Consider the following 13,829-nt stretch of genomic DNA (forward strand, 5'->3'; position numbering starts at 1 on the left):
CATAACTAATATACTTAGTCCTTAATCTTTTCAAAACAAAACCAATTTTTAAAACAATGCTTAGATACAATCCAAACTCATCGAATATAAACTTTACAACGCTTTGTTGAAGTACTAACTTGTGAAAGTTAAAGTTTTCAAATATTGGAATGTTGTACCGGCGACCATCCAACTTATATAAGCCGAACAATTTATGTAGACAACACTAGCGTGCTTTCTTTGATCAAGATTTAGTACATAAAAATACCCACATAAAGCAACGCAACGTCGCACCTCAGAAAATTGCCATGAATGGTGCAATCCACATATTTTAATTCAGACGCCGTTTAATAATGTTTTTGGACATTTATTTATGTCGAAAGTGGGAGTTGAAGGGGCTATTACGTAGCAGCTATTTAAGCTCGTATGTGGTGACAAAACCTTGAAAATGCGCATGTAAAGCTATAGCTCATTCCGCTCTTCGGAGGTGAAAAAGGGCAACTGGATTATAGACAGCAGCCAAAAACACGATTTTGAACTAGAGCATTGGCAGCACTTTTTGCTTTTCTTTTTCTTTGGAGGAGATTTATATACATAGATATAGAGAGAACGAGCAGGCATCGGCATAGCCATAGCACGTCACAATGAAGTCCAGCAGCGGTAAAAAGGCGAGGAAGGGCAGGAAGAAACAGGAAGACAAGGACACACACACGGCCGAGGACATACAAATTGAAAAGCAACAAGAAAATGAAGACGAAAACGAAGAGGAACAGCTAGACCAGGAAAAGGACGACAATGAAGAGGAACAATCTGAAAATGGACAAATGCTTTCTGGAGAGTATTACGAGGTCGAAAGCATCAGAAAAAAACGAATCCGCAAGGTATCATATGCATATTTTTTAGGGGGTGTGCATTTAAAATTTATATTTATGGAGGACAAGGGTTGAAAGCAAGATTTGCTGATCTGGGTTACTCTATTTTTCCGGGTTTTGCAGGGGCAGGTGCAATATTTAGTTAAGTGGTAAGTTCGAATTCTGCTTCTTATGTACTCAGATGATAGCTTTAGTTTTGGGGTTTTCTTCTTGACTTTTTGGAATTTTGTTGCAGGCGAGATTGGCCTGAGAGTCAAAACACATGGGAGCCATATGAAAATGTTAAATCTTGTGGTGAAATATTAAAAGATTTTGAAGAAAGGTTGGTAATTTGTGATTTTTTTTCGTTTATTTGGCTGCTAGATGATGTGCCGATAGGGAAGAGGGGTTTGTGATTGTTTTGTCCCAGTCTAGCTTAGTATGACTTTTCAGGTAATTTTTACATAAATATAATTTAAAATTTAGATTTCAACTAATTATCAATTCAATTTCCCCACAAAGGCACAATTTTCTTGTATTTTGGAAAATGTGCGTAATATTTAGGAAAAATTTATCGTATTTAATGTGTTGTTTTCCTTCGTAATTAGCTTATAATATAAATAATTTAAAAATAAATGAAAAATCTAGGTGCCATACCACACTGTACATTTTGAATGTTTTTGGCAGTTGAGAAATGATTTACATCACGGTATATATATTTTTATTTTTATTTTTTAAGTTGTTTTATGGATAATCATACTGTATGAAAAAAGCTTATATCCCATGAAGTTTTCCCTTTTTTTTTTGGTAACGATTGCTTTGTGCTTACACATTACAGTAATGGCAGCCTGCCAAGACCTGGAAGGAAGCCTAAGCGCAAGTCTGGAGGTCCCATCTCTACTCAGAAAAGAAAGCGTGTTTCTTTGTCGAGTGCTGACGAAGCTGCACAGCCAGAGGCTGAGGCAGAGGTAGAGACAGTCGCAGATGCAGATGCAGAGGCAGAGGCAGAGATTGAGGCTGAGGAGGCTGAGGCTGAGGTAGAGGCAGAGCCTGAGGCAAAGATTGAATCAAAGCCAAGGGCTAAACGGGGTAAATCTACCTCAGGCAACCGAATTGTTACCTCATCAGAAATAATGCCACAGCCGCTTGAACAAGGCATCCTTCAGAAAGAAGATGGAACTCAGATTGCAGAAGACAAAGATGAATTAGAGAAAAGTCAAGTTAAGTTGCCAGAGGATGGTGATGGCAAGAATGAAGAAGAGGAAGAGCAGAATGCAGCTGTGGAGAAGAGTGTAGAGGAAGAAAGCAATTCACAGAATAAAAATCCGAAGGAGGATACAACTATTTTAAAACATGAAGTGAAGGAGGTGATTCATCCTGATGTGACCTCAGGTCCTGAAGAGAAAGACATGCCAGTGGATGACTCTAAGTCAGATCAAAGGGTTACGGTAAATGACTCCGGCAAACAAAGCCAAGTTGCCCAATTTACAGGAGCAAAGAAGAGGAAATCAGGTCATGTAAGGCGTGTAAAGCAAGCACTGGATTTGAATGAGCAGGATACAGAGCAAAGAGAGGAGAAGAGCAATAACCAACAGGCACAAGAAACGTTGTCAGGCACTGTTAATTTGAGGGGCCAAGGAGGGGACATCTCAGGAAATGGTAAAGAATTGAAAGATCAGAAGCCTTTGGTTGTTGGACCTAGTACAGACAAAAATCCATCAAATTCCACTGACAACTATCTTACTCCGGCTATAACTGAAATTCTGAAGGCAATAAGCTACAACACCTCTGCCTCGAACAACAAACAGGAGGTTCATGTTATTTTTAAAGTTCGAAGGTATGATTAAAAACATCCATGTAATTTCTATAATGTGTCGTGTCTCACACTTGGATTTGCTTGTTAAGGGCAGACTTTACATTTAGTAGTGGATTTGTGATTAAAATGTAAAGGATATTCCAATCAACAACACAGTTTGTTAGGTCTCTTTGAAGTTTCCTAGTTCTTATGCCCTGGATGACACTTATGAGGTTCTACTTGTGGTAGACTCCAATTACTTATTCTTTAGTCTACTAAATTCCAAACTTAAACTAGATGATGAGAGATATAACTGCCTGTCTCTTCCTGGATATTCAATTAAAACTTCCCATATATAGTCATGTTCTTTCAGTTTCTTAGAAGCTATGCAAATATTGGTAATTATGGACTGTGTTGATCAATATTTGATCTCTTCTGCCTTTAGCATGTCGAGGATCTCTCCTTATGTCATCAATTTTAAATTTTAGTCTGTAGGCATCTTAACATCTTTTTCAAGGCTATTTGACCCCAATTCACAGGTTTGGTCACCCACAACCATGACCCTTTTTGCACTTCTTGATCAGATGAGCGCCCTCACAAGATTACCCTTTCAGTGTTTCTTGATCTGATCAGTGCCCTCGCAATATGACTCTTTCAGCGCTCCTTGATCTGATGAGCACCCTCACAATATGACTCTTTCAGTGCTCCTTGATCTGATAAGCGTCCTCACAATATGACTCTTCCTAATCTGTACAATATGAAGAGTTATTTTTCTTGCATAGCAGAAAACATATAGAAGTATTTAGTTTTAAGTACAAAAATTCATTGCAGAATTCTTGTCCAGCAAGGTGTTAGAAGGTACTTGGCACCATATCAGGGTCTAATCCTAAAACTTTATAACTGCCTCAAAAACTTCCTATGTAAATGAGAAAATTTAACTCTACCATAGACATGGTAGTTTAGGACACTGGAAAGAGCAAGCATGGTATATCTGGTAGGTACCTCAGATGTTAACTTAGTTCTCTGGATTTGTACTAAGATCTCTTGGAGCAGATGCAAAGACTCATTGAAAAGAATAGAAATATAGCCTAAGATTAGAGAATTTGAGGTGTGAATGCTGAATAGATGAAAACAGTATTATGTACTTGCAGGGCTATTTGTATATTGCATATTGACTATGCATTATTCCAAATATGTGAATCATATCCACTTTTATATTCTGCATTTAATGTCTGACATGTTTCCATTAGTAAAGCTTAGATGGTAACATATCAGCAATTGATAAAAGAGGCAGAAGCTTGCGTGATATTTCCAACTCAAATCATGAGGATTAGCAGCACATTGGCTGTTCTTTCCTTGGATTACCCAAGAGGAAGAGGACTTAGAGCATCATTGGGTAAGTATTGGAGTCTTTGGCTTGTTCTCAATTCTATTCTTAAGTTGTGTGTACGTCTGTTTATGCAACTTAAGTGAGCTTAAGTTAGCTTAAGTTATTTTAAGTTGTGGGCATGTCTTTGGCTTGTTCTCATTTCTATTCTTAAGTTGTGTGCACGTCTTTTTGTTATTTTAAGTTACGAGCATGCCTTTTTAGGCAACTTAAGTGACTCCTAGCCAAAAGATTTAAGTTGTCCCCTTTTTATGTAGTTTAAGTGACTTTTAAAAAGCATGTGACAAAATGCAAAAGGCCCCGGGTTTCAAGGAGTGTATTGGCTTAATGTTTAGGTTTTTAATGTGGAGCCTTGGATTAAGACGTGGTGATTCAAGGGCCGAGATTAATTTATCTCTTTGGGAGTTATTATATAACTGTCTAGCTTGTTTTTAGAGCTCATTATGTTGTGAGTTTTGTGTTTATTGCTGCTGTAACTTGGCTTAAGGTCTGAAAGCCTTGAGTACCCTTGATTTTGGAGAGACATACGGGCTTCCCCTAGTCAGAAGGGTGTGTTTCGGTGGAAGAGCTTTGGTTTGCAAAACCCTAGCACATCCTCTTTTCTGGGCTGCAATCATTTATCAGGTTTGGAGGCCAATTTGGAGGTAAAATTCAGAGTACATGTTCAGATTTGTGTCTACTACAGCAAGAAACCTTCTTATTTCTGGACATTCTTGAGAACAGTGCAAAGAGGATAAGTTATTAGACCTAGCGCTGATTTGTTTGGGAGTTTTGATGCCAAATCCAAGGACAGATAGGGTTTGACACCACCTTTGAGGACTGCTAGTGTTTGAAAATGATTTCTGAGGTATTTGGTATCTAAAATCTGCATACTTTATTCTTCTTTATATCAGAAATATAAGAGAAAAATCATTGTGTTCATTTTCTGTAATCTCCTGTACTTTTTCTAGGGTCAGTATTACTCAGAAATTTATTTCTTTTGGCAGAAAATCAGTCTTGTAGTCCGATTAGAAATCTGGGTTTATTGTAAAAATTCTTATATGTAAATATAGTCTCAGACTTTCCTGTGCCCTAGTTCTGGAAATATTGTATTTTTCTAGTATCCCTATTTGGGAAATTACAGCTTGTTCAAGGAAACAAAGAAATCAATTGCTTGCTTTTTTCTTTACTTATTTAGAGCATGTGCTTGGTTCTTCACTGAATGTTTTTGCCTAAATGCATAATGTCCTATCCTGCAACATTCATCCTTACCTTTTGTTGAACTTTATGCTGTCATCTCTGTGTTGAATTATATGATGATTCTAACTTATGATTAGCATCTAAAGATGGTCCATGCATTAATTATTCTAGTAAGTCACCATTTAAGTTGCTTCTCTATCCCTCATCTCAAGCAATGGTATTCTGAGATTTCATTCTGTGTTGGACATGGAACAATTATAGTTTCTTGTCAATTAAGGCAATAAATAATACTATCAAAACTGATAACGAAGGGACTAATCTTCTTTTTATTTCTTAGGAAAGCAAGAAAACACCACTGTGTGATTTAACAAAATAGATATCCTTACTTTTGCTTACGCCTTTCACATTATTCAGTCAATGATGCTAACAGCACTCACCGGAAGACCTTCCTTGCTTTTGAACTGTGCAAAATAGCACTAAATTTTTCAAATCATCATATTGATCCCAAAGAGCCAAATTCCATACATCTATGTTCAATAATTTTGTGCCTTTCCCCTAATTTGTACTACTAACCATTATCATACCTGATAACTTGAAATTGCCAAGAAAATAGTTTGTAATGTTAGCTTTGTTTTAATGCAAGTTAATTTACTGCCTCAATGCATTGGTATGATCAGCTATGCATTTTTCCATTTACTGCTTCAATGCATTGGCTATGATCTGCTATGCTTTAATCTGTGTCTCAAGCCCAGGCTGTTTTGAGACCAGCACCATATTCCTATGCTAGTGTAAGAACCCTAGACTGTGGTTAAGTGATTTAATAACCTGCCTGCAATCTGTTAAACAATTTCTTCTCTTCCAGTAAAAGTAAAGATAAGGCAGTCAGATAGGATTTCGACAGCAAATTACGATGGTTCAGATCAAACAAATTTGACACTGTTCAGACTTAGATTATATTCAGAAAATCAGGTCTACAGTATTCAATAATATTCCAGGCACTAATTCAGTTCACGGAGTGCCAGGGCTTGTAAACATACAAAGTCTGAAACTTATTGGCAATCTACCACTTACAGCTTTGGCTGTTCTCAGTGAGGTTTTCCAAGCATTTAATGCCCTGTTGATGTGATGTTCTCTATCAACCTAGATCTGAATGTAGGCCCTTCAATAACTCCTGGTTGGCGCTAGTATGATATGATTCATTGCTATACTGATCAAGATATGATAGCACTGGACAATTGTGCTGGATCATAGGAATATGGTTGAGGGAAAAAAAACCTGTATTTGCCCTCGTCACCTTGATTTTGCTGATGGTAGGCCTCAAAAGAACAACTGTGCCTGATGATATGCGAATTTCTAGGCACTCCTGGATGGGTGATGAGTGGCCTACAGCCTGAGGAGGTGTTGTAGGATCCACCAATTAAACTCAGACTCAGACTCTCTGTTGGAGGTCCCTGAACTGCCCTTGAATAATGTTCTGCCCTCCTAGGATTCACTTACTAGCTCCAATTCTATAATTTGCCAGCTCCAAACCTGCACAGGCAAGGATAGAACTTAGGTAACTGGATTGCAGGATTAGACAGCATTGAAGGGGTTAGTTTTTTGTCTAACCTTTTCCATGCTTGGCAGGGTTTTTGTCTTGGATAGTGCTACAATAGCAGACTTTGCCAAGAATTCCATACCTTCCAATGGCCAGCAAAACACAATAAAGACAGATTTCCTAATGTGGCGTGCAAACAGCAAAGTCTAGGCCAATCAGCAAGCTTGGGCGCCTAAACACAAATCTCAAAAATTAGATTTTTTGAGATATTTTATTATTATTTTTGTGCAACTCGGCCTCAAAGAATTGGGGACATGACAGCTAGGACAGCCATGGAAAGATATTTTTATGTTTTATGCTAAGTTGCTGATTCAGGTACGGATGTGGGTATGGGATACGTGTGTGTGTATGGTGGTACAGCTATATATATATTTGTAAGATAAAAAAAATCACGCCTTGTACAATTTTGCGCAACAAATGGTGCCTTCACGTCATCAGAGGTCGTGTACCACCGCTTTTGTCTTTTTGTCCACCTAGATCGCTTTGTCAGCTCCAGATTGGAATCTTACCAACTTTGTTGACTTGTCATCCTCAGGACACTAGCGCAGCACGGAAGTGTCTGCGAATCTGATAGTCCGTAGGTGGTCGTTTGAGCCTTACGTCAGCGCCTTGAAGGAATCGTTACGCCTTTGCATGCGCCCACCGACCTCGGTTTTCCTTCCAGGGCCTATATCTCTCCCGTTTGAAGGCATTTTGGAGGATTCTGGATCATTTCTTGCAGGTTGAAGCTCTTGGCGATCTTCTTGAGCAATATTCATAGGTTTTTCGTATGTATGCCATTGTTGCAAGCTTGGAGAACACACAACATTTTCAAAGCATCTTCTTTGGAACTTCATAGAGGAGTTATCTCCTTTGCTCTCTCTCTCTCTCTCTCTCTCTCTCTCTCTCTTTCATATTGTTTTATACATTCCCCTTGAATCTATATTTCGCTCATCTTTTATTATTTCTTTTCTATCCTTCTTTATCTTCCTTTTCTCGTTGAATTTACTTGGTTGTCCGTGGAGGTGGAAACATCGAAACGGGGATCTGACTGAGGTAAACTCCAAAGCACAACCCCCAACATTTTCCTCCTTTGCATGTGTGCAGGTTTGTGTTCGTGAGGAGCTCACTTAGTTGGAGGCTTCATAGCATCTTTTGCCTTACCCTTCGTCCTTTTATTTTATTTTTGATATCTGCATTCTTCATATCTTTCAATTATTTTACTTTTTGTGCATTTGTACAGACGTTTAACGTCCTTCTGTACGACTCTTTGTTTCTATCCGTAGAGGACGCTAGCACGTCACGTTGTAGTCTCAGATACGCGCCCTCATCTTGTCCACAGAGATTTGTCAGGATTGTTTGGTGGCCTCGTTTGTCTTGTATTAGCCTAGCTTTGTTATTTAGTATCCACTGGCTCACCCTTAGCGCCAGTATAGAAGAGGTATTGTGTCATGTCTCCTTTTCAAAAATAAAACTTACTGTTTACAGTAGGCCAGTTTGTCCAAAATTAGTAAGTCAAGTCTTGCAAACAATTTGGGAAATAATGTACTAAATGGAGAAAAATCAAATCAGGTTTTAATGTCAAATTATTAAATGGCATTTTAAATTAATTGGAGCCAAAAATGGCAAGGGGTTTGGAGAATCTCAAAATTAGTAGTTATTAGTTTTCTTGAGTTCAAATGAAGAAGTTGGATAAAATGGCAATTTCTATTTAAGTGGTATAAGTGGAGACGTATTTTTGGAAAGGCAGTTACAACTTTTGAAATGCAAGATTCCTTCCTTTGGCATGGGGATTTTGGCACCCAAAAGTGCTTTTTGAATATTGTGCCTTTTATAGTGATTTTGATTTGTTTGGGATTCATTGTATCTTATCATTTTTAATAGAGTTTTGTTGTTCTTCTTTAGAGGCTGCGAAACCATTGAAGGAGTGATCTTCCAGGCTGATAAACTAGGGGGATAGAGGCTTGCAGGCAGTGTGTTTACAAGTTTCCGGTGGCAATCACATCCAGGGGTTGCAGTTGTGCTTCAAGAGACTTATGTGTGTTGTTTTGACAGGGGTTGTAAGAAATTCTGTGTTGTAGTTTCTTAATGCATTTTCAGATTTGTATTGTTGATAATAGCAGGGTATATTGCTGTTCTTGTCTGTGTTAGACATTTGTTTCATGCATCTTTCTTTGTGGGAAGTGTGAGGAGTTTGGAGAGTATTTTGGGTTTTGTAGTGGATTTGTGAAGCTTTGAGCTCCGTTTCTAGAGTCTATTTTGCAATGTTTCATGGCAGATTTGTAGATTGTCACAAACATATATTTGCATGTTGTTATAATGCCAAAATTTCTATAGAATCTTCTTCTTATGTTATATGAGGGTTTTAAGTGTTTATAGGTTCATTGGGGCTATTCTCGACATACTCGATTTCATTGCTTGTTTGCAAATTGTAATTGCAGCAAGGGTTATTACATACTGGAGGGTCAATTTGTTCTCTTGGATCCATCATCCTTGAGGTAATAAATTTCTGTCACTACATTTTGGCTAACCTGATGTGAAGCCAGTTTCCTTTTTGCATATATCTAAGAAAAAATTAAAAAAGAGCATAGCTTGCACCTCCATTTTAGCATTTGCATTCGTGTTTCTTTATCTTTCCGTTTAGCAAGCTTTATTAGAAGATCAAACCCTTCGTGTCCCTGTAGTGTGGTCTAAGCGTCGTGAGGCTTGTTTATGAGCTTTATGACCCAGATTGCCACAAGAGCTATAGTTAGGAGGACATCTAGATGGAGTTTCCCTCCAGATCGTCACAATCCTCCTCTACTTGGAGCAATGATCAGAGATTCTCTGCCTGACCCAAACGAGCCTTTCACCTCTCGTCCTCTCCTGATTGCTTTCATGGGAGGCTTGTCAACTGCTAGCTCTCAGATTAACTCCTTTGACGAACTCTTCGCCACCTTCTCCTCCTATCATTGACCATGACTCCACTGTCACTATTGACTTTGATTGGATTCAGTCTATAGAGGAGAACCTGATAGATTTTGAAGGGTTGCTTAATCGGGAGAATGTCCTCCCTCAGGCTTGGAATGCGATTAACACTCTAAGAGACATGCTCATCTCATATACGAAAGGTTTAGAGATGCTGAGGGCATTGTCCATGATTGTTAAAAACCATGTACCCTTGGCAAACACACCCCCTCAGGATAACCAGTTTGACGCCTCTAGTTCTCAAATCGGCATTGACATACCCCTCAGGATAACTAGTTTGATGCCTCTAGTTCTCAAATCGACATTGACATACCGGGGTTGAACATGCATATGGTGGATTCTACTTTTCCTAGCATCAATGCCTCTTCCACTCCCTTGGGTTACATGGGTATGTCTAGTAGCTTGACCTCTGCCTCTGCTGCAACTCATATCTCTACGGTCAGCACTAGTACTACATCTGCCGATGGCATTGATCCTCTTGGAGGTATCTGTGGAGGTGGTGGCACATATGTCACACCTTTGCCTCCTCCGCCCTCTAATCCTGTCTTGAACACCATCTTACAGAACATGGGGCAGTTACAGTTACAGCTTACAAACCTGGCCTCCGCTTCTAGTCAATCATCTATGCTTGCATACTCTAGGAAGAGTCTCCTTGACATCACTATCCTGAACACCATCCTTCCTCGTGCGGTTGAATCATTGAAGTTCGATAGGCTCAATAGTGATGGGGGCCCTAATGTGCACATTGACTCTTTTATGACCATGTGCAGCGATTACCATAACCTGGACTTTGTATTGCTTAAATTGTTCTCGTGGCCCCTTAAGGGAACCACATTAGAGTGGTATAGCTCCTTGCCAAATCATTCCATCCGTACCTTTGATCAGCTTATGTATCTGTTCCTTAAACTATTTTAGGTAACATTGGCAGCAGGGTCACTATCACTGACCTTGTTGACTGTAAGCAAAAGCCCAAAGAAAAAGTCACAGACTTTATCTCGAGATATCAGTCAATCTCTACTAGGATACCCTTTGCCCTACCGGATGGTGATTTGCAGAGGATGTTCATTGACAACTTTCATTCGACATTGAGGGAGAAGTTATCTCTTAATCGTTATCAAAACTTTGCCAATATGTGTTCTACACTCACGGACTACCAACACACCATGATGCAGTTCGAAAATTCTACTTCGAACCCTTGCAGTGGGTCTTTTGCAGGCACGTCCACGAAAGGGTCGAGAAAGAACACAGCTGTAGCTAATGTTGTGGCTGTTCCTCTGGTGGATGCTACACAGGGATCACAACAAAATAGTCTTCACTAAATTGAATGACTCCTATTTAAGCATAATGCAGCGATTGCTAAAAGATAATCTGATTACCCTTCTTGAGGTTAGAGCACTGTTCGATAATAGACCCTATCCACGTTGGTACGATGGGCCAAAATTTTGTCATTACCATCGTGTACCTGGTCATGACACTGAGTGATGTTATCATCTTCGGAATTTTGTCCAAGACCACATCGACAATGGTGCGATTAAAGTTGGTGAGTTGAAGCATAAGTCAAACAAGTCTATTGATAATACCAATAGTGATTTGTCGATCTACACCGATCCGTTTCCCTTGCATTCGGCGAATTTTATTTCTGCATTAGATCCTCAGTTGGATGATGGTCCATTTGTGAACATGGTCACCATCACTCCTATTTGTTCACCTCCTAGCTAGAAGGGGAAGGTGTCTGACACGTCATTATCATTCACCCCTCTGGATGCCCTGTATTGTGGAGAGCCTACTCCTCTATACATCCCTACTAAATTGAGCGATCAAACTGTCACAAGTGTGATGGTTGACCTATCATGCAGAGTCGATGTCATCACAAAGACTCTATTCGTGAACGGTTGGCATAGGCTTGCATATGATGAATGTGGAGCAACCCTGAGGACGCATGACAGTTTCTCTATCCCTCCTTTGGGGAGCATCACCTTGACGATCCTCGTCGGACCCATGGCCGTTTCGTCAACCTTTGTTATCATTCCTGAGTCAGACCTTTGTTGCATTAAGTTGGGCATTCCCTAGTTGATAGCAGTTGACGCAGTCCCTTCAGTTGTGCATAAATGTTTGAAGTTCTACCACAAGGGTTCGGTCTGTGTCATCTAGGACATCGGATATTGACCCCTTGTAGCTCGGGGAGATTTTTTGTTGGATCATTTTTGGCCCTCTCCGGTGGGGCCCATGCTTCCCTGTGGTGATTTGATGTACCACACTTACTATCAATATAAGACGTTGGAGTTGGCCCCTAAGTTGGTGCAGCCTAGTTATTTGTTACTGCTTTTTGCGTCGACTTCTGCTTCATCCATTCCGGTGCTAAAGTAGGTGGTGTCTTCTACTCCATCATTGGGGGCTGAGGTTAAACCCACTCCCTCGAGCAAACCTCGTCTGTCCCAGATTGTGCGGCCTCCAATAGTGTCTTCTGTTCCCACGTTCCCCCTTAATGCAGACAGGGGAAAGGCTCCCGCAACATCCAAGTCTGCGACCCACCCTCCCTTTGAGTTCCCGATCTTGGTTGATATCCCTCGGCCTTCTTGTTATCCTAGGAGGAGGCATTCTCCTCGCTCTCGTTTGTCTCCATGGGCTTCTTCACAGCCCACGTCGGCACCCCTGTTCCCCCAGTCATTCCTCAGGCAAAGCGAGGTAGGGCGCTCGTTGCTGTGGATGTCATACCGATCGCATCCGCTGGGCCTTCTTGTCCCTGACACGGTTTCAGAGGCCTCACCCATGGAGCATGCTACTCTTGAGTCCTCTCAGGCTTCGGTTGGTGGCCCTCATCTCCGTTGTAATCAGGGTGCGCGTGAGCGTAAGCGCTATGGATGGGCCATAGCTCGAGAGCACGATGGTGCTTTGCAATCTACTGGTGTATCTTCAACACCCAGTTCTATTGCATCGGATTCTGTTTCATCGGCTGCTCCTATTTCTGCACCATCTTCGGTTTTACTTCCAGCTGCTTCGGGGCCTATTGATGAACCTCCCTCTAAACAAGTGTAGGTTTTCATTGCTCCTCCTTTGGAGCCACCCTTCATTACCTCCTTGCCGGACGTACCTTCATTGTCTCGGCCCGTTGATATGCTGCATACCTAGGTGGTATCTAGCGCAACTTTGTTTGCTCCCCTTGTTTGGCAACTGTTCGGCATTAGAATTTTCTTGGGGTCCTTCAACTAGCTTCGACTGATAGGAGACTTGTTTCTCCTGTCCAGCCCAAAGGCAAGTTTGAGCAGGGCCTCGTCTCGGAGTTTTGACGATGGAAATCCTCACAGGTATGTTCCTCGTCCCTTTCTCTGCCTGTTTTAGTGTTTGCTGCTTTGCCTGTTTCTGTGAGTGTGGTTGAGAAGGCTTCGCCTTCTCTTGAGTTTGTCACTGCCCCTCTTCCGGAGGTCGACAGTCCTATTCTTGTTTCATCTCCTCCGATTGAGTCACCTGCTTCCTCTATGGAGGCTTGCTTGTTCAGCTCCTTGGCTGAGATTCCAAAATTGTCTATGATCTTTTTCGCGATCGTTGACCATTGCCTCCTCCGAGCTTGTGGATGTAGACGTTGTTGCTGCTTCGTCCCTCACCCTCACTGCTGGTGAGGTTCTCAGTGATGCTCTTGCGGTAGTCCCTCTCCGAGCTCATCCTCCTTCTCTCTATGATCTAGATTGGGCGCACGATGATCTCCTAAGGGATAACCTTTAGGATGTTTATCATTTATCTCCATCTTTTTGCATGTGAGCTTGATTGTGTTCCCCTGTGCTTGCTTTATATGTTTGTTCCCTCTTGAAGGACCCAGGTTATTCTGTAGGTGCTTGGATACGGGAGGCTGACTATCTTTATTTGTTGTGCTCTCTCGGAGGACCTGAGTTACTTCGTGGATGCTCAGATATGGGAGATTTTTTTGTCGTGCACTATTTGTCTCTCTACTTCTTCTATCTGTCGTATCTTGCTTTGCGAGACAATGCAAAGCGGCCAAGTATCTTTGGCCTTCTTCCATGTTGACTTGAATTTTTATTTTATCTTTGTCTTTATGTGCTCTTCTTCCGATCTCAACACTATGACGATATACCCATCTCG

General features: G+C 40.8%; 1 protein-coding gene across 2 annotated transcripts in view; it reads left to right on the forward strand.

Moving 5' to 3' along the window:
* The first annotated feature begins 233 nt into the window (after positions 1-233).
* LOC131031425 (chromo domain-containing protein LHP1) overlaps positions 234-13,829 on the forward strand; it is an 80,368-nt gene continuing 66,772 nt past the window's right edge. The window contains exons 1-4 of one of the 2 annotated variants that reach the window (XM_057962540.2): positions 234-860; positions 975-1,000; positions 1,087-1,173; positions 1,669-2,667. In XM_057962540.2, the coding sequence (XP_057818523.1) occupies positions 624-860; positions 975-1,000; positions 1,087-1,173; positions 1,669-2,667 (1,349 nt within the window). In that variant the 5' untranslated portion in view covers positions 234-623. The remainder of the gene's footprint in view (positions 861-974; positions 1,001-1,086; positions 1,174-1,668; positions 2,668-13,829) is intronic. The other variant, XM_057962541.2, reaches the window with a different exon arrangement.

The sequence above is a fragment of the Cryptomeria japonica genome, chromosome 6, assembly GCF_030272615.1.
Source record: "Cryptomeria japonica chromosome 6, Sugi_1.0, whole genome shotgun sequence".
Taxonomy (NCBI): Eukaryota; Viridiplantae; Streptophyta; class Pinopsida; order Cupressales; family Cupressaceae; genus Cryptomeria; species Cryptomeria japonica.